The sequence below is a fragment of the Canis lupus genome, chromosome 20 (assembly GCF_011100685.1).
Source record: "Canis lupus familiaris isolate Mischka breed German Shepherd chromosome 20, alternate assembly UU_Cfam_GSD_1.0, whole genome shotgun sequence".
In the NCBI taxonomy this organism is placed as follows: Eukaryota; Metazoa; Chordata; class Mammalia; order Carnivora; family Canidae; genus Canis; species Canis lupus.
In genome coordinates, this window is record NC_049241.1 from 37,606,560 (window position 1) to 37,632,836 (window position 26,277).

Consider the following 26,277-nt stretch of genomic DNA (forward strand, 5'->3'; position numbering starts at 1 on the left):
TCAGCTCCCTCCAGCACCAGAAGTGCTCCCTCACACTAGGAGTGCAGGCTGCCATCTTCATGACTGCTGAGCCAGACAAGCGTGGGCAAATGGGGCAAGAGTAAGCTGAAATGCTCTCCTGCAGGCTACCTCTCTTTTTTTCTTGATTAAAGATTCACGTAGTTTTAAACGTTTGGCTATTTTCCAGAGTTCCAATAATGTTTTGACAGATTTTGCTGGCTTTTCCCCATGTTTCTATGAGGGAATGCCCTTGAATCTCTCTGCTTCACCATTTTCACCAACATCATTTGGAGTAATTTCTTTTTATAGACACCTATTGGAATTGCACTCTGTAATTTATAAACTACATATCCAGGATCTCTTTTATTTTTCACCATGACCCTGTGTGAAAGATGCTGTCGTTGTCAGAAAAGTAAAGTTCATGTCCAGTACATTGGCCAAAACTAACACTAGGTCATCTTTGGCTTTTGCTTCTGTACTGGTGTGTAGATTGTTGGCAGGAACACTGTGGAGTGTGAAGAGTGAAAATATTATCCAGCAGGACACTAGCCATACAGTGAGATGTTACTTCATCTTGAGATAAACCCCAAAAGGAAATGCATCTAGTGGTCACAAAACGGGATTTCAGCCCAGCTCATGCATTTTAGTACCCACCCCCTAAGAAAGAAAAAGTGTTTTTGTTATATTTTATATTGATTTTCAAATGCAAGGAGGCAGATTTTATTTTTTAATTAACTTGTTTCTTTTTCTTTTTTAAGATTTTTATTTACTTATTCATGAGAGACACACAGACAGAGACACAGGCAGAGGGAGAAGCAGGCTCCCTGTGGGGAGCCTGATGCAGGACTTGATCCCAGGACCACGGGATCATGCCCTGAGCTGAAGGCAGACATTCAACCCCTGAGCCATGCAGGAGTCCCTAATTAACTTGTTTCTATAGAAAAATTTAAAGTGTTTAGGGAACCCTGGGTGGCGCAGCGGTTTAGCACCTGCCTTTGGCCCAGGGCGCGATCCTGGAGACCCGGGATCGAATCCCACGTCGGGCTCCCGGTGCATGGAGCCTGCTTCTCCCTCTGCCTATGTCTCTGCCTCTCTCTCTCTCTCTCTCTCTCTCTCTCTATCATAAATAAAAAAATAAAAAAAAGAAAAAGAACGTGTTTAAGTGTTAAGATTTATTATTTTATTAACTATATACAGTGTTGAATGTAAATCTCATCTTTGTCTCCCTGAAAGAAAAGTTTTAAAGATATTTAGCTTTAAATATCTTTATACAATATTTTCATCTTTTGTAATATAGACCTAATGGCATATTTCACTTAGTCCTGTTTTGCTGTCATACATATGCTTTTTGTTCGTTGCCTTTAGTAACTTAAATGGTAATCAAACAGCCACAGAGAAGTTGCTTTTGGGAATGAATGTGGCCACACTTGATAGAGAGTGCCTCCAGTCCCAGCAACAGGTTCCTGAAACATGCCAGTTCCTAATTTATTTGCTTGTTCTGTTTTCTTCATAATAGTTTTTTTTTTTTTAAGATTTTATTTATTTATTCACGAGAGACACAGAGAGAGGCAGAGACATAGGCAGAGGGAGAAGTAGACTTGGTGCAGGGAGCCGATGTAGGACTCAATCCCAGGACCCCAGAATCATGACCTGAGCCAAAGGCAGACATTCAACCCCTGAGCCACCCAGGTGCCTCCATAATAGATTTTTTTTATGCTGCATTAATTGAAAAGCTATACTTAGTAAGGGAAGAATAAAAGGCTTTTAATTTTTTTTAAGATTTATTTATTTTTTTGATCCTGGATGGTTCAGCTATGCATCTGCCTTTGGCTCAGGTCATGATCCCAGGGTCTTGGAATTGAGCCCTGTCGGGCTCCCTGCTCAGTAGGGAGTTTGCTTCTTGCTCTCCCTCTGCTGTCCCCTGCTTATGTTCTCTCTCAAATAAATAAATGAAATCTTTAAAAAAAATAAAGATTTATTTATTTGAGAGAGTACATTGTTGAGGGGGCAAAGGGAGATGGAAAGAGAATCTTCAACAGACTCCTCACTGAGTGAGGAGCCCATGACCTCAAGACCATGAACTAAGTGGAAATCAGGAGTCAGATGCCCAACCAACTGAGCCACCCATACACTCCAGAATAAGGGCTTTTTTTTTTTTTTTTTTTTTTTAGTTTAAGATTGTATTTGTATATTATAGAGAGAGTATGAGCAAGGGGAGAGGCAAGAGGGAGAAAGAGAATTTCAAGGAGACTCCCCACTGAGCATGGAGCCAATCCAGGGTGGAGGAGGGCCATCCCAGGACCCTGAGATCATGACCTGAACTGAAATCAAGAGTTGGCATTCAACTGAGTGAGCCACCCCGGCAGCCCTCCAGAATAAAAGGCTTTTAAAGATCAGAAAGGAAAAATAAAAAAGATCAGGTTTTGCAAAGACATTATTAAGTACATATAAAATCCAAAAGGTACTTGGATAAACTATTAGAATTAATAAATGGAAATACCAAGCTTATCTATTTATCATCAAGGAGCAATTAGAAAGTTAAATTTTAAAAACATGCCATTTACATTAAATACCTAGGAATAAATTTTTTAAAAAGATGTATAAGATTCCTATACAAACACACCAAAAATCCCTGTGAGTCCAGGTGCCTGGATGGCTTAGTTGGTTAAGCGTCTGACTCTTGATCTCAGCTCGGGTCCCGATCTCAAGATCATGCGTTCAAGCCCTGAGCTGGGCTCCACACTAGATGTGGTTGGTACCTACTTAGAAAAAAAAAAACAAAAACAAAACAAAAACCCTGTGAGAAAATGATTGAAAGGAATTAAAGAAGACCTAAATAAATGAAAGTGATTCATTGTGTTTATAGCTAGAAGACTTAGTATTCTAAAGAAGTCACTTCTCCCAATATTTGATATATCAATTCATTATAGTCCGATTCATTATAGTCCGATTATATATAGGCTTTTATAAATTTTGTATGCTTTATTAAGTGAAGCTTCCTGAGCTTTTATCTTTTCCATGTCTTGTGAGGGCCTGGAAGAAACCCCAGGTCAGGACACAGAGAGGCCATATCCATTCCAGGGCTTTCAGTCTGTTTTCCTCTTTAGTCATGAGCACAGTTTTTACCTTTTCCACATCTCTATTTTTCTTTCTGTGGACTATGGAAAATGGTAACTATGCCTTCTCTGGATTGAACAGCCTTTAGATTGTGTAAGTCAAGTGGTTGTGTGTAAATCTGAGGCAGTGATGGTAATTACAGCTATTTTAAGCTTATAAAATGTTTCTGACCTATTTTTACATGTTTTAGAGGTGTTTTGCATGTAAATGTTTAATAAGTCATTGGTTGTGAACAAAAGGTGTCCATATCACTCTTAATTAACCATGTTGTGCATGCATAGATGCATAGTTAGAAGTAAAACAAAGTTTGCACTGAGGAAATCAAGGTGATAATTCAGAAGGAATTCACATAATAAAGGAAGTAAGAAGGGTGCGTGGGTGGCACAGCAGTTGAACCTCTGCCTTTGGCTCAGGGCGTGGTCCCGGAGCCCCGGATCCAGTCCCACATCAGCCTTCCTGCATAGAGCCTGCTTCTCCCTCTGCCTGTGTCTCTGCCTCTCTCTCTCTCTCTCTCTCTCTCTCTCTGTCTCTCATGAATAAATAAATAAAATCTTAAAAAAAAAAAAAAAAAAAGAATAAGTCCCGGGATCATGTCACCTCGGGCTCCCTGCATGGAACCTGTTTCTCCCTTTGCCTATGTCTCCGCCTCTCTGTGTCTCTCATGAATAAATAAATAAAATCTTTAAAAAAAAAAAAAAAGTCTCAACATCATAGAGATGTTCATTCTCCCTAAGTTAATCTTTTTTTTTTTTTTTTTTTTTTTTTTTTTAAATTTTTATTTATTTATGATAGTCACAGAGAGAGAGAGAGAGGCAGAGACATAGGCAGAGGGAGAAGCAGGCTCCATGCACCGGGAACCCGACGTGGGATTCGATCCCGGGTCTCCAGGATCGCGCCCTGGGCCAAAGGCAGGCGCCAAACCGCTGCGCCACCCAGGGATCCCCCTAAGTTAATCTTTAATGTGATCCTACTAGAGGTACCAGTGGGAATTTTCTTGTGAGGAAGTTGGGACTTAAACTGATTTTTAAAATAATGTCAAAGAGAAACAAAAATCAGGAAAATTCTGGAAAGCATAGTGGGGGATGAGGGCCAGTCCTTACCAGATATTAAAACATTGTAACATTAAAATAATTAAAATTGGGGATCCCTGGGTGGCTCAGCAGTTTGAGCGCCTGCCTTTGGCCCAGGGTGCGATCTTGGAGCCCCAGGATCGAGTCCCACGTTGGGCTCCCGGCATGGAGCCTGCCTCTCCTTCTGCCTGTGTCTCTGCCTTTCTTTCTTTCTATGTCTATCATAAATAAATAAAATCTTTTATTTTTTTAATTTTTATTTATGATAGTCACACAGAGAGAGAGAGAGGCAGAGACACAGGCAGAGGGAGAAGCAGGCTCCATGTACCGGGAGCCCGATGTGGGATTCGATCCTGGGTCTCCAGGATTGCGCCCTGGGCCAAAGGCAGGCGCTAAACCGCTGCGCCACCCAGGGATCCCAATAAATAAAATCTTAAAAATAAATAAATAAATAAATAAATAAATAAATAAATAAATAAATAAATAAATAAATAAATAAATAAATAAATAAATAAATAAAATAATTAAAATTATTTGGAGTGCCTGGCTGGCTCAGTTGGTAGAGCATGGGATTCTTGATCTCAGGGTCGTGAATTCAAGCCCCACATCAGGCATGGAGCCTACTACTTGAAATATATTAACTTAAGAAAAATCAAAATTATCTATATGATATATCACTAAACAGATTATTTGAATAAAATAAAGTTTAGCAGTAGACCCAAGTATAAGTTAATTTATGATAAAGGTGGCATCCCAGATAAATGGGAAAAGATGGATTTTTCTCTAAGTGGTATTTGGAAATAGCATAGACATTTGAAAAAATTGTATTCAACCCTCACACCAGCATGAGAATAAATTCCCAGATGAATTACAGGTTTAAATGAACATAAAATGAAACAGCAAAGAAATGATGGGAAAGAAGTTTTGATAATCTTTGACATAAAACCTAGAACCCATACATAAAAACAAATTCGACTCTGTAAAAGTTGAAAACATCTGCATAGCCAGAACTAACAGAAACAAAGATAAGTGACAACTTTGGGAAACTATTTGCAATATATATCATAGATCACATTTCCTTCATTTATGAAGAGCTTCTGTAAAGCATTAGAAAAGATCAATATTGAACAGAAAAATAGACAAAGGGTAAACAAGTTACTAGTGGTTCTTAAATGAAAATATGCCTTACCTCAGCCCTTAGATACAAGTTGAAAGTACCCAGATGCTTTTTCTTAATTACCTATCAAATTGTCAAAGATTCCGATGTTACTAAAATGACAGGAACATAGGGAAGTGGCATTTACGTAGTTTGTGATGGGTTCATGAATGAGCACAACCTCTATGGAAGAGAATTTGAATGTGCTTATAATAAAAATTAAAGTGTACATACTTTGACCCAGCTTTTATAAGTAAATTTATACCTCAGATAGACTCAACACATATGCAAATTGATAGATGTCTTAAATTATTTATATCAGCATTGTTTTGTTTCAGTGGGAGAGCAAAAATTTGGAAACAACCTAAATATCCATCAAGGGGGAACTAGTTTTAATAAATACAGTATGTTAATACCAGCAGTAATCCTCAAGATATATTATTTTACAACAAAATTTAGGTGTAAAACAGTGTAAACAACATGCTACCTTTTCTTTTTTTAAGATTTTACTTATTCATGAGAGACACACACAGAGAGAGAGAGAGAGAGAGAGGCAGAGACACAGGCAGAGGGAGAAGCAGGCTCCAAGCAGTGAACCCTATGTCGGACTCGATCCTGGGTCTCCAGGACCACGCCCTGGGCTGAAGGCGGCGCTAAACCGCTGGGCTACCCGGGCTGCCCACTACCATTTTTTATTATAAAATATAAAACAGGGCAGCCCGGGTGGCTCAGCGGTTTAGCGCCGCCTTCAGCCCAGGGTGTGGTCCTGGAGACCCAGGATCGAGTCCCACGTCGGGTTCCCTGCATGGAGCCTGCTTCTCTCTCTGCCTGTGTCTCTGCCTCTCTCTCTATCTCTCTCTCTCTCTCTCTCATGAATAAATAAATCTTTAAAAAAAAATACAAAACATGTAGCATTTTAACCATTTGTAATTGTACAATTCAATGATGTTAATTAAGTCCCTTAACAATATTGTGCAACCATGACCACTATTCACTTCTAGAATTTTTCATCTTCTGGAAAGAAACTCTGTACCCAACAAGTAGTAACTACCCATTTCTCTCAGCACCTGGTAATATCTGTTCTGCTCTCTGTCTTTATGAATTTTGCCTATTCTAGGTAATTCACGTAAGTGAAATCATGTCAGTTGTCCTTTTGTGTCTTGCTTATTTCATTTTAGCATACTGTTCTCAAGGTTCATCCAGAGTGTAGCACGTATCAGAATTTTTTTCCCTTTCAAGACTAAATAATTTTCATTGTATGTATATACATCATTTTGTTTATTGATTCATCTGTTGATGGCCATTTGGTTTCTACCTTTTGACTATTGTGAATAATGTTGCTGGGAACATTATCATATGAGTGTCTAATTGAGTTCCTGTTTTCAGTTCTTTTAGATATTTACCTAGAGATAGAATTGCTGGATTATATAGCAATCTGTTTAACTTTTTGAGAAACTGCCAGGATGTTTTCCACAGCAGTTAAAGCATTTACATTCCTACCAGCAATGGATAAAGTTTCCAATTTCTCCATATCCTTGCCCATACGTGTTATTTTCTGGTTTGTTTTTTTAACGTAATAGCCATCTTAATGGGTGTGAAATGGTATCTCATTGTGGTTTCAAATTGCACTTCCCTAACAATGATGTTGAGCACTTTTTCAGTGTGCTTATTGTCTGTATGTCTTTCAGGAAATGTCTATTCAGATCCTTTGCCTGTTTTTTAATTGGGTTGTTTTTCTGGTTATTGTTGAGCTGTAGGAGTTCTTTGTATGTTCTGGATAACAGACTTTTACCAGAGATATGATTTACACATATTTCTTGGCAACTTTGTCAAAAATCAATTGCTTATAAAAACCCAATTGTGCGGATTCATACCTAGACATAATTCTATTCTGTTGATTTACACTTCTATCCTTAGGTCTGTGTATACCTTTTAAATCTTCTGACTTTTGAGTCATATGAATGTATTCATTTAAAAATAATAAAAATTTAGGGGCACCTGGGTGGCTCAGTGGTTGAGCATCTGCCTTTGGCTCAAGTCATAATCCTGGGGTCCTGGGATCAAGTCCTGCATCAAGCTCCTGCAGGGAGCCTCCTTCTCTCTCTGCCTATGTTTCTGCCTCTCTCTCTGTGTCTCTCATGAATGAGTAAATAATAAATAAAATAAAATATTAAAATAATTGTTAGCTATAGCCACAGTTTACTCCTTTAATTTCCCTCCAATTTGCCTTCCAGGAAAGTGTGCTGTGTTGTCATTCAAGGACTTCCTCTCCTGCAGACCAACTGAAATACCAGAAAATGACATTCTACTTTGTGAGAGCCGCTACAACGAGAGTGACAAACAAATGAAGAAATTCAAGGGACTGAAGAGGTTTTCACTCTCTGCCAAAGTGGTAGATGATGAGATTTATTACTTCAGGTAAAGTTTTAAAAACTAAAGAGGAAAGAGCACGTCAGCTTTTAATAGGAAAACTTATATCAAAATAGTATAGATCATAGTGGTTTTTTGTTTTTCTTGTTAAGTCTAAAACCAGAGCAGTATATGTTTCAAATAGAAAATATAATAATTCAGCTAGAAATTAAAATCCTCATAATCTGCTGATATGTGGTAACTGCCCTTGTTGTAGACTCTGGTAATTATAAAATGGAGGCAGAAATCCTTGGTTCTCATTTTTAGCCTATTAAAATGTTGCCTAGTTCCATAGTATGAAAATTCTTTTTGCTATATTATATAGGCAGCTAGATCCAAACTTTGGATCTAGTACGTTTGTGGATATTCAGCACAATCCTTTAAAAACTAGCATCCATAGTATGTGTGACTTTATAAATAGACATTGAAGGTCTTTCCTTTGCTGACTTAAGGAGTGTATGTTGCAGATTGCAGGAAGTCTTTCCTTTATTTTCTTTTTTTTTTCTTTAAGATTTTTATTTATTCATGAGATACACAGAGCAAGAGAGGCAGAGACATAGGCAGAGGGAGAAGCAGGCCCCATGCAGGGAGCCTGACAAGGGACTTGATCCTGGGACTCCAGGATCACGCCCTGAGCCAAAGGCAGACGCTTAACTGCTGAGCCACCCAGGTGCCCCAGTCTTTTCCTTTTTTTAAGATTTTATTTACCTATTCGAGAGAGAGAGAAAGAGAGAATGGGGGGGGGGGGGGGGCGGTAAGAGCAGAGAGAAAGCAACAAGCAGACTCTTCGCTAAGCACAGAGCCCAATGCAGGGCTCGATCCCATGAAATCATGATCTGAGCCGAATCCAAGAGTCAGGACACTTAACCAGTGAACCTCCCAGGTGCCCCAGGAAGTCTTTTCTAAATATTGAGGCAGAGGGCAGCCCTCATGGCCCAGCGGTTTAGCGCCGCCTGCAGCCCGGGGCCTGATCCTAGAGACGCGGGATCGAGTCCCACATCGGGCTCCCTATGTGGAGCCTGCTTCTCCCTCTGCCTGTGTCTCTGCCTCTCTCTCTCTCTCTCTCTCTCTGTCTCTATGAATGAATAAATAAAATCTTTAAAAAATATATATATAGAGAGAGAGAGAGAAAGAGAGAGAGAGAGGCAGAGCATTGCTTTCTGATCAATCCTGGAGTGGTGTTTGGTGATTTTTTTTTTTTTTTTCACTTCTTTCAGAAAACCAATTGTTCCTCAGAAAGAGCCCTCACCTTTGTTGGAGAAGAAGATCCAGTTGCTAGAAGCAAAATTTGCTGAGTTAGAAGGTGGAGAAGATGATATTGAAGAGATGGGAGAAGAGGATAGTGAGGTCATTGAGCCTCCTTCTCTACCTCAACTTCAGACCCCCCTGGCCAGTGAGCTGGATCTCATGCCCTACACACCCCCACAGGTGACAGTGACAAGTTCCTGTTACTTGTTTTATTCTCAATTTTGGTTCATAGCACACTCAAGCCAAGGGAAGGAGACATCCAGCTCACACACGTGAGCTTCAGCCTGGAATTCTGCAGGAAGGAACAGATTTTTTTCTTTGTTTGTTTGTTTGTTTGTTTCTCTTTCTTTCTTTCTTTCTTGATGCCACTGAGAATTTTAAATTTCGTTTTTTTAAATGTGCACAGATAGCTATTTTTAATGGCATGTTTAGTTAGAAAGCTCTCCCTGCCCTATATTAAAGGAAAAGCAGTGAAGAGTGGCATCACCTTGTTATTCTAGCTTTTACTGCCCATATCTTTCCAGTCGCTCCTTTAGACCTTCATCTGGGTGTAGGTGATCCCTGTTGGCATTTTTTTTCTCATTCAGAATTTTCTCAAGACAGAATTGTGAGGTCACCATTATGGATTATAGTCATGGAATCCAGTGAAACTTTCATTTATTTATTATATGGTAAGCGGCAAGGATGAGCTGTTCTGACCAAGGAAATGGCCAGCTGTAAATTAAACGTGTCTGCAAAACAGTAACTATTGAATCACGTGTTCCTGGCTTCCAGAAACCTTGAGCAGTTAACCAGATACGATGCTCTGATGCACTATAAGAGCTCTCTGTCTTACAGTCTACCCCGAAGTCTGCCAAAGGCAGTGCAAAGAAGGAAGGCTCCAAACGGAAAATCAACATGAGTGGCTACATCCTGTTCAGCAGTGAGATGAGAGCTGTGATTAAGGCCCAGCATCCAGACTACTCTTTCGGGGAGCTCAGCCGACTGGTGGGGACAGAATGGAGAAACCTTGAGACAGCCAAGAAAGCAGAATATGAAGGTAAATAGAGACTAGGTGCAGCTATCTCAGCTTTCTAAGCAAGGGGGTCTTTTCAGGTATGCACGTGCGTAAACAGGTTTTACTTTCCTGTTCTGACCACTTGCACATAAACTTTGTGTTGGGGACTGTCTCGAATGGCTCCCATCCAGCAATTTAAACGCCAGCCTTGTCGTGACTGAGCAAGCACTGCCCCTGACTTGGCCTTTGATCCTGGTGGGTTTTTGTTTTTTCCCAAAAAATTCCTCAACTATTTTGCTGTTAAAAATTGCATGGTTTTCTTCCTTCATTGAGTTCTGTAAGCAAGCACACATGTGTTGAGGTGGGGAATGATTGTACAAGGATGTTAAATTAGAATTATGGTTAAAATTCATCTGAAAGGAAGCTTTCAAAAGCAGGATCTATTAGGGCTCTTGATAAGCCACATGTTTGAGCTCCAGGCTGAGGCTTGGCTGAAAGCGCTTGGTTTCCTAGGCCAGTCCTGGCCTATGCTATGTTTGCATTCATAGCTACTTTCAAGGCACTGAAGGTCTCTGATAAAGCTCAACCACCTTCATTTTCCTTTTACTCTATAATTAAATCATTTTGGTCCATGAGCTATCATTTAAGGATTTGGTGGTTCTCAGCCTTTAGGGACAAGTACTTGAAAGAGATTTGGGCGAGGGGTTATTTAGTTGTTTTTTTTAATGTCAGGCATGCCTTTAATAAAGAAATGAGTAATGAACATTAAATGAGTAATGAACATTAGCTTAGGCAGGACTCTTGCCTTTGGAGCTATATTTTTCCATTTGGAATTATGTATAATGGTTCATTTTGCCAGTTTAGAGCTCTCTCTCAGTGGTTCACCACTATGGTCAATCATTACTCTTCTTGGCTGGGTCTAAACCCATTATTTTCTAGTAAACATAAAGAAATAAATTGTTTTTTTTTTTTTTTTTTTTTTTTTTTTTTAAAGATTTTATTTATTCATTTATGGTAGACACACAGAGGGAGAGAGGCAGAGACACAGGCAGAGGGAGAAGCAGGCTCCATGCACCGGGAGCCCGACGTGGGATTCGATCCGGGGTCTCCAGGATCACGCCCTGGGCCAAAGGCAGGCGCCAAACCGCTGCGCCACCCAGGGATCCCAAGAAATAAATTGTTAAGGCTGCCTCCTTCATTAAAGTTTGTAGTGTTTCCAAAGAAATTAAAAAAAAAAAAAAGATTTTGCTCCTTTCATTTATAGCAATGGATTGATAATTATAAAATTATCTGACAGGTTTCCCCAAAGATTTTCTGCAGAATCCTAATCCTACAAGATGTTCAACCAGAAAAACCTTTGTGGCAAAACCAATTTGAAAACTACTCCAAAAAAAAAAAAAAAAAAAGAAAGAAAGAAAAGAAAACTACTCCAAACTCTTTCGCTCTTGAAAACTTACAGTGCATATTCCCATATTAAAGTCTTTAAGACCTACAGGAAACACCTGTTTTTTTTTTTTCACCTGGCGTTTTCTGAACCTTGACCATGTATTCATATAATACCTTTTAATATTGTAAAGAACAAATAATTTGCAGAATAGTCTTTAAGAAACCCTAATCAGTTCCATAAGAACCTCAAACTTGGCGGGGGGAAAACCTTGAACTTTGGAGAACTTTGATATTTCTGACCTTAGTGAAAGTTAAGACCAAATATATCACTTCATTGGAAGAGAATTGGAAATGAAGCTCACATGGGTGTAAAGCCCAGTCTAGGGTAAATGAAGCCCATACTGTGTGGCTGGTTATTTAAAGCGTGAACAAGAGAGACAAATGTGTCTGGATGTAGTGTAAAAGTAAAAACACTGGAACAGGGCTGAAGAGAAGAGAAATGAGGACATTTAGGAAAGTCTCCCAAATTCAAAAGGGAGTCTGAAATTTAGGGAAAACTGAGTGAGAATGAGTTGTGTATGACTCAGCAGTGTCTGCCTGATACATAAAATCTGAACTTTTGTTGTTTTGACAAACCCAATTTGGGTTTGAATTCAAAACCCAAAGTTTGGAGTTTGGCTGGCTTCATTTAACAATTCTCTTTTCCAGTACAGCCTGTTGGGCTCTTCCCAGAAGGAGCTAACAGGTAGCCAGTCCAATATTTGATGCCCAGGCCTGAATTTTTCTTTTTTCAACTTCATTTTTTTTGCTCTCCCATTTTACTGTCATTTGTGTAATGAAAATGCTAGAATTTAACGTGGGGGTCTAGGTCATTCTTTTTTTTTTTTTTTTTTTTTTTTTTTAACTGCTAGCACAAGGAAATGGGTTGTTCAAATGGCCTTTGTCCCTCACACTCATTGTACAGAGGATCCGTAAACTGGGACAGTGTTAGTGATGACTAGCCTATGCAGGCAACTCTGTCGCAGCCTAGAAGCTTTGACTTGCTTGACTTGCACATTCTTCTACACTAACGGAGGACTGGAGCTGTTGCTTCTTGATTCTCTTTAAAGCCATGTGATCTCGAACTATTTTCCACTCCTTAGATCAGCCAGCAGTAGTCTTTTGAATTCCATGTCGGAGGGTTAATGTGTGGCAGTGGAATGTGCTGTCATGAGTCAGGGCCACGTTTCTGGTTCTCTCTGTATCCTTGGACAAGTCACTACCTGTCTCCTAGCCTCAGTTTGCCCATGTGAGGAGTGAGGAGGCTTTCCTATTTATGAATGGTGAAGCAAAATAAGCCCTGTATTCTGGGAGTTTGGGGGATACACATTTCTAGAGTTTTCTAGGAAGAGTCCAGCCTGCTAGCTCCCCAAAAGCCTGAGAATGTGATCTCTGGGGACTACTGGCTATGGAGGTGCGGGACAGAGCAGCTCAAAGGAGTGAGAGGTGTAGCAGGGTGTGTTCCACAGCCCAGAACTGGCACAAGCAAATGCTCCTTTTGCATTTTGGATGAAATAAGAGTGAATTCTTGGAACTTTTGCTGATTTAGGATGATTTATGGTTCGTATGGAACTGCTCAGCGTCAGGAAACCTGGTTCTGTCAGTACCTTGTCCATTGCTTCATATGTGTATACATATTCCCTGCTTTGGATGACTGTAGCCTGGAGTATCATATATTTTTTCCCCTTGGGGTTTATTAAACATGACCTCTTGGCTTCATTAGGATGTAGAAAGTCGTGTTTATTCTCCCTAAAACCTTGTGGAGGAGACAGTAAGCTACTTTTCCCTTACAGAGTTAATTTTCTTCAGCTGCTAAACCCCATGACACTAATGACAAGAGTCCTCAAATCATAGTAAAATTGGGTGCAAGGAATCAGGAAAGTAGTGTAAGTAACGATTGTGCCAAAAATTATAATGGGCCATGGAATTGCTTCATGTTGAAATTATAAATAATTTGTAATGCTATTAATACTAGAATAATGGTAGCGCTTCTCATCTTCAGGGTGCCTTGTGAGATTAACCACGTTGGTTACGCTGGTGACGTGTTTAAATAAAACCTGTGCTTTCTGAATGTGTGTTGCAGTCTTAACATTCTTGAAATCTTTGCAGACCAGTTCTCAAGATGGGATAGGAAAGCTGGACTCTAGGTTACCAAGTGAAATCGGCCCGACTCCTCCTGTGTTGAGACTAGTCATCTACTGTTCCTTCCGTTGAGACAGAACTGTTGCCTGTGTTTTTACTAGTCCTGTTGAATGCAATGGATGGTATTTTGAATTCCTGGGTTAAAAACAGAATTGAAAATCTGAAATGCCTTTACAGAGCGGGCAGCTAAAGTTGCTGAGCAGCAGGAGAGAGAGCGAGCAGCACAGCAACAGCAGCCGAGTGCTTCTCCCCGAGCAGGCACCCCTGTGGGGGCTCTCATGGGGGTGGTGCCACCACCAACACCAATGGGGATGCTCAATCAGCAGTTGACACCTGTTGCAGGTAAAAACAGGAGCTAAGACCATTTTTTTCCACTTTTAAGAAATTCCTTCATTTTTTTTTTTCTCCAATGAGGAGTAGGCCACAGTCTCTAGGCTTTTCTCATGGCAGAGTCAAAGTTTAAAGTCGTCCATGTCGTCCTTATATCGCCTCTCCCATATGGGCAATGCCTCCCCTCTGCCCCAGAAATGGGCCCTGGGCCCAACCCTGGGAATTGGTAGGGAGCAGCTCTAGCCTGGCTGTGGGCATGGTCTGGCGATATTCTCCACCCCAGACTGCTCTTGCTGTAGAGCGCTATAGCAGAAAATATAAACAGACCCTGAATTCTGTTCTGGAGGGACTCCCAAGAGAAAACACAAAACTAGCATTCAGGTGATGCCGATTCTCCCGTCTCATTCCAGTATTCAGTTTGCCTTGTTCTGCTGCAGCCATCCTTAAGAGACTGACCATTTAAAAGGATTTTTGACAATGAATTGTAAATCCTTTCTTGGTCACTAATGTGCATGACTGCTAAGTGGAATACAAAGTCCTTATTCAATTCATTGTGCCCACTCTGTAATGCTTTTCTATTTAATTACATTAAACTGCATTTTCTGTTAGTATCCCAGTCACATATTTTAAAAAAAAAAGAAAGAAAGAAAGAAAGAAAGAAAAGAAAATGATGAATGTGGTTTGCTTGTGTGTGTTGTCTCTGGTTCTGGTGGCCATAGCAAATTTGGCTATTCTTGAATTGAATATCCTTGTCTGACCTGTCTCCAGTGAGAATCCTGCAGACCACTTCTCGGGTCCCTCCTTCATGATCTCCCCAAGCTTGGTGAGGTCCATACAAACCACCTGAGTGTTTTCTTAAGCAAGTGGTCTGACCACTTTTTGCAGGGAGTCCAAGACAGTGTTGTTCAAGGCAGGCTCATTGGGATGCTGTTTTTGTTTTTGCTTTTTTTGTATTTGCTTTTTAAGGAAGAGTAGCATAGGATAACTTTTCCATTGTCGCTCCTACCTTTTGTGATGGCAAGTTCTCAAATGCACTGTCGCTGAACTCAGCAGTTGCACTCGCCAGAGCACATCTGAATCATGGCTTTTCAGTACTTTCAGTGTAACTGACGTTGATCTAACAAATCTCATAATCGCCTGCTCTATTCCATGGCCCATTTTGGTTAACGGGGTTCCAGAGGGTTTTAGAAATCAGGCCTTGAACGTGGGGACTTTGAAAGTTAGAATTCCCTCGTTGACATCCTGTTTTGTTCTGATATGTGATATGGTAGCACTGTGCCCTTGACTAAAAAAGCCTGGGGACACATTAACAAAATGAATTCAAACAGCTAAAAGCATTAAAACACAGCAGCTGCAGCATTTTAGCTTCCTGTTGGGGAATAACATCATAGCACTCTGATGGGTGAGGGGGGTGGGATCCCTTCTAAAAGGACCCTGCTCCATTATTAAGCATGTGCTGCCCAGATTTTGGGCCACGGGAGTGAAGGGCAAGCAAGTATTCTCTATAGGTACCAGTCTTTGGTCCACAGCGGGAACTTTGCAGCTGAGGGTAAATTTTCATGGGTTTACCGATTACTTAGGGCCTAAGTCTTAGCCTTGTTGCTGTCTGAGACCAGCTTTGCTTACAAGCATTAAAGCTCATTTGAACACATGTGACTGGGATAATAAGTGCCAAAGTACAGTTTAATGAAGACAAGTGTCATGTCTTTCAGTTCTTAATAATTTCTTCAACCACAGCCTGTGATGGCTGCGTTCAGATGGGCTTTTGTAATTGAAAGCAAAGCCTCCTAACATTCTTCAGCTCCCACCTACTTATCCCTAAAAGCTGTATCTGGTGGTGTGGTTAAAAGGCAGTTTGATAGCTTCGGATCTCCTATGTTTAAGATGATGGTGTCTGCTCAGATGTAGTTTTTACTCTCTGAACTCTCATTTTTTAAAAATGAAACTCATCATCCTGTTTCATGTATAGAGGTATTGTTGTTTAAAATTAGTTTTATTGGTTTGCGTAATTGTAAGTTTTTCAGTCAGCTTAGGTATGACTAATGAAGCAGGCTGAATCAATCTCAGAATTTTCCGTAATTTTATAGCTTCAAAAGACTAAATAATCTTTTAAAAACAAATACCTTTCAAATAATCCTTGAGGGAAAGTCAAAGAGTAAAATCCTTAGAATCTGGAGTTTTCCACTGTTTCCCAAGGTCCCTCTACAAAGAGTATTTTATACAAATGAGCTTTGGCACGAGTCCCTCAAGCCTCCCTTTGTGCAAGAAGCTGTGACCAAAGGTGATTGCATTTTAGGGGGGAGCCTTATGTTCTGTTTATTGCGATCATTTCAAATCCCAGAAGTTGTTTTTCTTGCTTAAAAAAAAATGTCGTGTGGCTTTAAAGATCTTTTGATAGGTGAGTTTTTGACATTTTGAAATTATTTTCTTCCTTTCACTCCTTTTGCCAAAAATACTTGTTTCTTGAAACTCTTCCCTAGCCAGCAGAATATATTTTGTGTTGTGAAGATGCACTGTGAAAATAAAGGAATAAAAGCCTCTGTTCACAGAAATTCTGTACTTCATTTAAAATGTTCCCTGTTAACCGAAGGTTTATGTGAGGGCATTTGTGAACTTGGAGACAGAAATGACAATTGCATTTTCTCATGCCAGCAGAGCCTGATTCTCCAGCCATTCCTTCTGAGGTCTGTGTGCCCAAGTATCAAGTGACCTGGGCTTAGTTTGGTTTGGGAGGGTGTAGGTTTTATCTTTATTTTACACGTTTTGAAATCTAAAGATGAAACATCATCCATTATGATGGCTCTTCTCTATTCCCCTGCTCAAGCCCAGTCATGATCCATTTTTACCAGTAGTGGTGGGGCGAGAAGGGAGGAGGAAGCCTTGAGAAACTCTTGCCAGCCTGCCCCCTGCCCTGCCCCCAGCTGGAGAACCATGCTTTGTGATCAGGGCTGTGCGCCTCATTTCCCTCCATTCCAGTTTCCCCTCATGTGTACCCATGATAGGCATACGAGTGTGGGCAGAGTGGAGTGATGGGGTTTCTCCTGTTCAATTAGAACTGCAGTCGCAGAACTGGTCACTCTGTTTGAACAGCTTGCAATAATCATGACCTTGGGAAGGCTGTTACTGGAACTCCTCTTTATTATTATTTAACTAAAAACATGCAGCATATTTATCCCAGGGAAAATAACTACAAATAATATACTAAGTACTAATTCATCCACAGATGTTGGATTTCATATTTTGTAACTTTATTTTGTTCATTATTGCAACAAAATAATTGCACTAATTGCCAGTTATATCATGCAGTACTAAGGGCGCTTTATTCATTGGTAGTGCATGTGGGGGGATTTGTCTATTACTTAGCTCATGTTGCATGTTAATGATGCATGTCTGAAATTTGTTGTGTCCTTCAAGGCATGATGGGTGGCTATCCGCCAGGCCTTCCACCTTTGCAGGGCCCAGTTGATGGCCTTGTTAGCATGGGCAGCATGCAGCCACTTCACCCTGGGGGGCCTCCACCCCACCATCTTCCGCCAGGTGTGCCCGGCCTCCCGGGCATCCCACCACCGGGTAAGAACTTCCTCCTCATTCACTCATTAATCTCATCTTCATATCCTCTTTTTTCTTCCCTCAGCCAGTTGTTCCAGGAGGTACCTGCTGCCCACTGTGGCCAGGCCTTTCCTCACTGAGAATTCCAGGGCTGTCAGGAACAGGGCCTGTCCCTCGGGTACTTAACTGCCTAGCCACAGCGCAGGACACATAACCAAAGACCAGCCTCAGCAGGCCACAGGGCAGAAGGCACACTCTCACACCACTCAGACAATTTGACATGGACTAGGAAGCCAAATACAGCCCAGAGGTCATGCCCTCTATCAGTGAAAGAAGTTTACCAAGTTGCTAGTTCTGAGTCACATATAAAAAGCATTTTTAGTCCTGAGTATACTTCTTCCTCTGGTTCAATTCTTATTGAAGAATTAATTGTCTTCTGTATAGAATCTCTGCTTCATCTCCTGCTTCTCAGACAGCCCTTCTAAAGGGATTATGGAGTCACTGATGATGACAAAGAAATCCTTCAGTCAGTCATTCTAGGAACAAATAGGAGGAAGGGAACAAATTTGCAATGAACACATTTTCTGTTGAGTCCCCCTAGAAGCATGACATAACATTTTAAAGAGCAGCATAGGCCCACCCTACTGACTTAAGAACACTGATTTATCTGTCAACAGAAGTTCAGAATTTATTTCCTGTGGAAACTCGTAAATGGAGTTCAGGAAGAGCTACAGATTTACTTTTTAATTAGTAAGTTGAAATACTATTGTGAAAAAAAATCACAGGGTACCATGTTAATTGACATCATATGCAAAAGATCTGGGCTTTAGCTATAATCTAGTTGGAGGGAATGTGACCAGAAGATAACTTACAGTAACATTTGGTCCATTATCCAGAATACCAGCTAATGGCCTGGCCCAGATGACAAAATGTAGAAATGTTAGGTTTGCTTATTATACCAGTATTGGGTTATATGAAGTTCTAGACAGTGCTTCAGAGGTATACTCAGCAATGTGCAGGGTGAATGAACCAGGTGGCTTGGCATAGTGCTTCCAGCTACACTCCTGTGAGTGTTGCTTAGAGAATGGCTATAACTCCATGTAAAAATGTTTGATCCAGATGTACCTGGAGGAAGAAATGTTTCTGGGAGTGGGTGCTTCATTATAGAAACAGTGGCCTGTGTATGAGTTGCTCTTGCAGCAAAAGTCAGTCATAAAATGGGTATGCCCGTGTGGCAAGTAGAATTGGCCTTAATTCCATGCCCTCTCACCTTGACATAGGGTATCTGACTGATTCAGACCAGGTTGGAGTGGACTTCTAGGTGCATGTGGTGCTCACTGAGAGCCACATTTAAGGCCAGTACTCTCTAAGTAGCAGATACCTTTTGGTGGGTTTTGGGCTCAGCTATGTCCCTTTCATCTTCTCCAGGTTCTAAATTGCATTTGAAGGAGACACATAGTTGATTTTAGTTGAGACAGGGAAAAACCCCTCTTAGTGTGCACACATGCACATGTTTGCTTAGGCTTTGAGGAGAAGACTCAGAGAACTCTGGTGACTCAGCCTGCATTCTCACTGACTGCCCCCTTGCATGGTATTTGTAAACAGGAAGAGGGGAAGCAGGCGTGCACGTGCACACATACATACATACATACATACATACATACCTGCTCAGGCTTTGAGGAGAGGAGGACTTGGGGATCTCCTCTGGTGACTCAGCCCACATTGTCACTGGCTAGCCTCTTGGATGACATTTGTAGACAGGAAACAAAATTGCTGAGTTGTTTGTGCCCTGCAGATTTGAGAAAGGCAGCTCAGGGAGGCCCCCTGTGTTGTGGGATCTGAGATGGGTGAGTGTCCTGGAGAGGGAGGGTGCACAGGGGTTAATAATATTGTTGCTGGAACAGCGGCTTACCCACTGCAACCTCTTAAACCAGTCACAAATAATCATGAGGATCCTGCTATGGTGATCCAAGTAAACTTCTGGGTACTTAGAATATAAAAATCCCTGCTTTGTAAACAGAAAGCTTCTACTTTCTCTCTAACAAATATCTAATAATTCCCAGAAGTAGCCTTGAGCAATTCTGCATCTTAGAATAGTGAACGGGGTTCTGCCTGGGCCAAAATAGCAACATTTTGAATCCAGAGAAACTAGTATATGAAATGAGTTCCTTTTGATCCTTCTTTGCAGCCAGCAGAACTTGTTTAAAGTTTAAACAGCAGCTCACCAGGGTTTTGGCTGAAGTTTGTTAGTTTTTAATGAACCAGGACCCTTGCTTACTTATTTCAGCATTTGTTGAGTGAGTGGACGGTCCTGAGATTGAAATAGCCCCAGACACAAAATTTAGGACTTCTCACCATTATCACCTAGTACCTGTGGGATAGAAATTGTGAAAAATCAGCAAGGGAAGTTTACAAAATTATTAGCAGACACAGATTACAAATACAGTAGGACCATGCAGTCTCTTTCCCTTTGTCATTTTTGCATTTGAAGTGATAGCAGTGAAGCTGATTTGCTTCCACATGACCCTTTTCACCAGATGGAAGTGTCCTATCTGCCAGCATTAGTGACTCCAGTTAGAAGCAGAGGTGCTGGGTACCTGTGAGAGGGCAGCAGGGATGCGCCTGTAGCCTCCAAGAACTCATTGAACTGTGCCCTTGCACAGCCTCTTCCTTTGTGTCCCTGCTGTCCTCGCACACTGCCTGCTGCAGAGCCGACCACAGTACCATTATTGCCAGAATGAAACCTGGGCTTCAGCTGCAGGAAAATGTATTGTCAGAAGAAAAATACCTTGGAAATAATAGTTGTGTTCCAACTACAGCTGACCTAGGGGAATGCTAGAATTTACACCAGGTTCAAAGCATTTCTGAGCCATGAATAACTAATGCCTATCTGACAGGTTATGCTACCATTATACTTAAAATACCTAAAAAACAACAGAATGTGAATTTACCCATTGGCTGCATCCTGTTTTGGGTGCGTAGGGTTTCTATCCACAAAACTCAAGGGCAGAGATCCATAGGTTTGCATTATAAGTGGCATTTCTTAGCAGTAGTTTTTCAGTAGTCCTCTCAACCCAGAGCCTCTAACTGTACCGTTGCATTCTGAATTATAGGTGTGATGAACCAAGGAGTGGCCCCTATGGTAGGGACTCCAGCACCAGGTGGAAGTCCATATGGACAGCAGGTGAGCCTCTCAGTTGGATTTTCTAGGATACAACAGAATTTAAGTTATCCTCTTTCTCAGAGCATGTGCCAAGAGTATTTTTTTCCCCCTCACCATGTGCTCTGTACTCTTTCAGGTAGGAGTTTTGGGGCCTCCAGGGCAGCAGGCACCACCTCCGTATCCTGGCCCACATCCAGCCGGCCCCCCTGTCATTCAGCAGCCAACAACGCCCATGTTTGTAGCTCCCCCGCCGAAGACACAACGGCTTCTCCACTCAGAAGCCTACCTGAAATACATTGAAGGACTCAGTGCTGAGTCGAACAGCATTAGCAAGTGGGACCAAACCCTGGCAGGTAAGGATAGTCCTTCTCAACAAACCTTTGTGAAATCTCACTGCTGTTGGCATATTAGCATATTACATTGTGGGATGCATAGCCGCTTTTATTATAGAAGGAAAATAAATTCTGTATTTAATAGAAGGATTTGGAGCTTTCTTGTATATTGACATCACACACTGAAAATGGTGCGGTTTTTGCTGAATTTCTAAGCTTGGTTTTGTGATAAACATCACTGCTATCTTTTTAAGTATATTCTGTATTTTTTCACATTTTTTTAGGCATTTGGGCATTAGTATAGATTCATTTGGGTAAATCAAAAATTCCTTCAGTTCACGGACACCTGGGTGGCTCAGTTAAATGTCTGCCTTAGGCCCAGCTCATGATCTTGGGGTCCTGGAATCAAGCCAGGTTGGGATCCCTGCTTAGCAGGCTCCCTCTCCCTCTGCCGCTCCACCCCACTTGTGCACGTGCATATGCGTTCTATCTCTCTCTCTCAAATCTTTTTTAAAAAGTCCTCCAGTTCAACTTTTAGATTTTTTTTTTTTTTTTTTTGAGAGAGACAGAGATAGTGACAAGTGGAGAGGAGGGGAAGAAGCAGGCTCCCCACTGAGCAGGGAGCCGGACATGGGGCCCGATCCAACGACCCCAGGATCATGACCTGAGTTGAAGACAGACCATTAACCACTGAGCCACCCAGGTGCTTGATAATTTAACTTTTAAAAAAGAAAAAAAATTAAAAAATAAAATAAAAAAAATACTGGAAAACTTATTTCACTTAACCTATTGAGTTAGTTATTTAGCTCCCTGGACTTAATGTATTTTTAGTACATACTAAAATAACTTGCCTAGGCGCTGGGTGGCTCAGTCAATTAAGTGTCTGACTCTTGATTGCAGCTAAGGTCATGATCTCAGAGTCCTGAGATCGAACCCTGCATCAGGCTTCACACTGAGCATGGAACCCACTTAAGATTCTCCCTCTCCTCTTCGCTCCCCATAAAATAAAAATAAAATAACTTGCTGGTTTTTAGAAAGGTACAAGTTCCTATTCAACATTCTTCATTTCTTCTTTTTTTTTTTTTAAGTTAGTTAGTTAATGCCTGAGTGCAGAGCTGGAAGCGGGGCTTGATCTCACAACCCTGAGATCATGACCTGAGCTAAATAAAATCAAGAGTTGGTTATTTAACTAACTGAGCCATCCAGGTGCTTCTCATTCTTCATTTCTAAACCAAATTTGATAGTTTGATTTCTTTCAGAATAGTAGGTAGTTTTCCCTTTCCTCACATTTACCTTTTTAGGAATTTTTGTTAACACTGAAGAAATTATTACACTTTTTTAAAGATTTATTTATTTATTTTAGAGAGATAATGTGCAACAGGGAGGGGCAGAGGGAGAATGAGAGAAAGTCTGAAGCAGGCTCCACACTGAGTGAGAAATGGAGCTCCATCCCACAATCCTGAGATCACAACCTGAGTTGAAACCAAGAGTCAGACACCTAACCAGCTGTGCCACCCAGGCATCCCTGAAGAAAAATTATTCATTATCAGGACTGCCTACAGAGCACAGTATTGGTGATCAGATCTTTTAAGTGTTTGTGCAGCTCTTGTATTCCCGTTCATAGAATTATGTTCTACTGTGCAGCTCTTTTGTGAAGTCATTATTATCAATTAGAAAATTTTGAAAATACAAAGCATAAAACAAGACATTCTTAGCTAGGTAGCCTCATACCTAAGTGCATTTTTTTTTTTTTAAAAAACCAAGATGCCGGGCAGCCCTGGTGGCTCAGCGATTTAGCACCCAGGGTGTGATCCTAGAGACCCAGGATCAAGTCCCACATTGGGCTCCCTGCGTGGAGCCTGCTTCTCCCTCTGCCTGTGTCTCTGCCCCCCCCCCCCTCTCTCTGTCTCTCATGAATAAATAAATAAAATCTTAAAAAAAAAAAAAACCAAGGTGCCTAATATAATGATAGAAGACATTTGCTTGGAAATACTCTGCAGAGTTAAAATTCATAATATTTAATAAATAATAAGTGTTACATGCTTTAATAAATAGACCTTAGGACTGAGGGGAAAACTATTACCTTAAAATTCCTACTTCTCTTTCTTTGCGTGCATTTGAATTTTCAGCTCGAAGACGCGATGTCCATTTGTCAAAAGAACAGGAGAGCCGCCTCCCCTCTCACTGGCTGAAAAGTAAAGGGGCCCATACCACCATGGCAGATGCTCTCTGGCGCCTTCGGGATTTGATGCTCCGTGACACCCTCAACATTCGCCAAGCATACAATCTAGAAAACCTTTAATCACATCAATTACGTTTCTTTTATAGAAGCATAAAGAGTTTTGTGGAACAGTAGCCATTTTAGTTACTGGGGGTGGGTGGGGAGGAACAAAGGATGATAATTTTTATTGCATTTTACTGTACATCACAAGGCCATTTTTATATAAGGACACTTTTAATAAGCTATTTCAATTTGTTTTTGTTATATTAAGTTGACTTTATCAAATACACAGAGATTTTTTTGCATATGTTTCCTTCGTTTAAAACCAGTTTCATAATTGGTTGTATATGTAGACTTGGAGTTTTATCTTTTTACTTGTTGCCATGGAACTGAAACCATCAAAGGTTTTGTCTTGGCTTGGGGTTTTTGGTTTTGGTTTTTGGTTTTGTTTTTTATAAAAGAACAAACAAAATGAAAAAAAAAATATACACACGCACGAGAGTTTACAGATTAGTTTAAGTTGACGATGAAATGTGAAGTTGGTCCTAGTTTACATCTTACAGAAGGGAGTGCACTGGTGTCTGCTTCATGTGCCTGAGAATCTGAAGCCACTTCGGCAAAAGCTGTTTCTTACAGGTGAAGTGAAAGGTGGTTATTTTAGGTTATAGATGTTTGACAGACATGGCATATTTGCTCTAGTAACTCAGAGACTTGCTCCAGAAATCTGAAGTCAGTGCTGTGCATCCTTCTGCAGCTGGTGCATCTCGCGGACACCTGGAGGGGAGAGCACTGTTTCTTGTGCTGTTGTTAGTTATCTGTGGTGTCAGCTATTTTTGCAGAACATGTGCACAACCCTGAATTATATTTAGTCTTGGCAGGTAAGTTTAAGGGTACTTTTGATCTATTTATATTGAAATCACAATTTATGCCTATACTTGTTAGATGATTTAAAATTTTAAATCTCTTACATTGAGAAATACTGAAGTTCACCTTGAAGAAAGCATTGAGGTGTGCATGGAAGTGATTTATTTTTTAAACCTAACACCTAACCTGGCATAGGGAAGGGAGTGCATAACCAGATATAAGCTGTGTCAGAAGCATATTGTAAAAGGGTAGATTGTCTCCATATGCAAACGTGTTTTCGTATCTTTATTTCCTCACCAGATGTGGCATTTTTTTTCTTCTAAGTTTCAGTGTTGTAATTCTCAACCAGAAATTTAAGGCTTTCTAAAATGAATTTTGAATTTAACTTGTGCTTTTGAATTTCAGGAGAAAGGAATTATAATTTAAGAAAATACTCACTTTAAAAGACCAGTATGGATCCCAGATACTTGGGGTTGACCCTGTCTCTCTTATTTGATCCCATAAGCATCTGGAGGCAGTGTATGATACATAGACAGGTAGAAAAGCATCACACCTGGATTCCACTCGAGGTTTTTGAAACCTGTTTTTTTCTAACAAGATGGTTGCCATTTTGGTGGAGCTTCCTTTGCTGTTTGTAAATTGAATGACTCTCACAGGATACTTTTTTCCTTTAATCTGGTATGAATCAATACCTGGATATTTGATTGCCATTCTTAATCATGGGGACAAAAGCTTGTAGAATTGAAGAAAGTCTCTTGTATCTAAATACTTTAAATACAGGAGGCCCTTGTAACTTAATTGCCTATAGTCAACCACTGGATCTCAGTTTGCATCAAGTATTTTAAATAATTCTGAATTTTAAAAAATGTATTACAGTAGTATGTCAGTACCTTATTGTTAAACTGAATCAGATAAAGAAATCTTCAGTTCCTAGTTATTTGGGCCATTGAATCATCATGGACTGTATAATACAATCAGATTGTTTTTATTTCTAGACATTCTTGAATTACACCAAAGAATCTGAAATCTAATTTTGGTTAAGTTATTTATTTATTTCATGCACCCATTTTATTTCCCTTTTTAAGGTCTGGATGAGACTTCTTTGGGAAGCCTTTAAAAACTCTTCACTGTGGGCTAGGTGGGGCATTAGAAGCCAGGGCACTCCTCCTCTGGGCTCCTTCCCATTGTCTAGAGGTGCTGTAGAAACCATAGATCCAGCCAAGGGCTTCCCTCAGGCAGTGCAGAGCCGGCCCAGAGGGCCAGTAGGCAGGCCCTAATTAAGTTTAAAAAAAAAAAACTATGTATTTATTTTAGAATCATGTCTTTCTGTATATTAACTTGGGGAATATCAGTTAATATTTAGGATATAAGATTTGAGGTCAGCCATCTTCCAAAAAAGATAAGCCAAAAAAAATATTTTTTTTTAAAGTCCTGACTTAAGAAAGTACAAGTGAACTATATACATCTCTCTTTTTTTTTTTTTCCATGTATTTTAGGAACTAGTGATATGGCTTAGAAAGTATAATGGCCTAAATGTTTTCAAAATAGAAGTTCATGTGGCAAAGAATTTTGTTTATTTGGGGAAAACCTCTAGGTTTAAAATAGTATGTCAGCCAACTGATTTAAAAGGCCTTGAACTGCTTGTTTTTGAACCCACCCTTGTCCTCCTATGAGGAAGAACTGAAAGGGGATGCTTCTTTGTGTGAAATCTCAAACTGGTGTTGTTGACTTCTGAGCTTGAACATTTTCAGACCTAAAACTTGGTTTATTCTAATTTCTGTATCAAAGGAGGTTTAAGTGGTAACTAGTCTTATAACATGTATGTATCATATGTTTGTTCATTTAAAGCTTTTTAATCCAAATAAAAATGGAGTTTGCAAAGTGATTTGGATTAACCAGGTATGGTTGTTCTGTTAAAGTTTATGTCAGATGTTAGTTTCAAGCAGGTTTCAATGCTTGCATGCCTTGATTCCATGCTGACAGGAATACAGCTGCCAGTTTAAGGGAACAAAGCTCCTCAGATGGAGGCAAAAGTCAGTGACCAGACCCTGGTTCAGGTCTCAGGCTGCATTAACACAGGCTGAATGTAGTCACACTGCAGTTTGACATGCCCCACGCCAAGCCTCTTGGGCAGGCAGGCAGGGAATTCCTAACATATCATCATGGGCAGAAATACAGATTAAAGTTAAAATTGTAGAGGGATCCCTGGGTGGCGCAGCGGTTTGGCGCCTGCCTTTGGCCCAGGGCGCGATCC

At 40.5% G+C, this 26,277-nt stretch overlaps 1 protein-coding gene and 1 long non-coding RNA gene across 26 annotated transcripts in view; one reads left to right on the top strand and one right to left on the bottom strand.

The window, feature by feature from the left end:
* The window catches only part of PBRM1 (polybromo 1), a 121,551-nt gene extending 95,643 nt beyond the window's left edge, over positions 1-25,908 (top strand). For 13 of the 23 annotated variants that reach the window (XM_038566210.1, XM_038566217.1, XM_038566203.1 and 10 more), the window contains 8 exons: positions 7,578-7,761; positions 8,970-9,180; positions 9,838-10,039; positions 13,742-13,906; positions 17,309-17,464; positions 20,557-20,627; positions 20,743-20,959; positions 23,068-23,240. In XM_038566210.1, the coding sequence (XP_038422138.1) occupies positions 7,578-7,761; positions 8,970-9,180; positions 9,838-10,039; positions 13,742-13,906; positions 17,309-17,464; positions 20,557-20,627; positions 20,743-20,959; positions 23,068-23,240 (1,379 nt within the window). Of the gene's footprint in view, positions 1-7,577; positions 7,762-8,969; positions 9,181-9,837; positions 10,040-13,741; positions 13,907-17,308; positions 17,465-20,556; positions 20,628-20,742; positions 20,960-23,067 lie in introns of all 23 variants that reach the window. The other 10 variants (XM_038566220.1, XM_038566221.1, XM_038566223.1 and 7 more) reach the window with 4 other exon arrangements.
* LOC119877323 lies at positions 17,012-23,250 on the bottom strand. 3 transcript variants are annotated; one of them, XR_005374902.1, is made up of 6 exons: positions 23,022-23,250; positions 20,395-20,649; positions 20,041-20,198; positions 19,669-19,814; positions 19,108-19,299; positions 17,012-17,979 (listed from the first exon to the last, which is right to left on the bottom strand). It is a non-coding gene; the product is annotated as an uncharacterized LOC119877323 (long non-coding RNA). The 3 variants fall into 3 exon arrangements; XR_005374903.1 differs by having other exon boundaries at positions 17,014-17,979; positions 19,108-19,232; positions 19,722-19,814; XR_005374901.1 differs by having other exon boundaries at positions 17,015-17,979; positions 19,722-19,814.
* Positions 25,909-26,277: the final 369 nt, after the last annotated feature.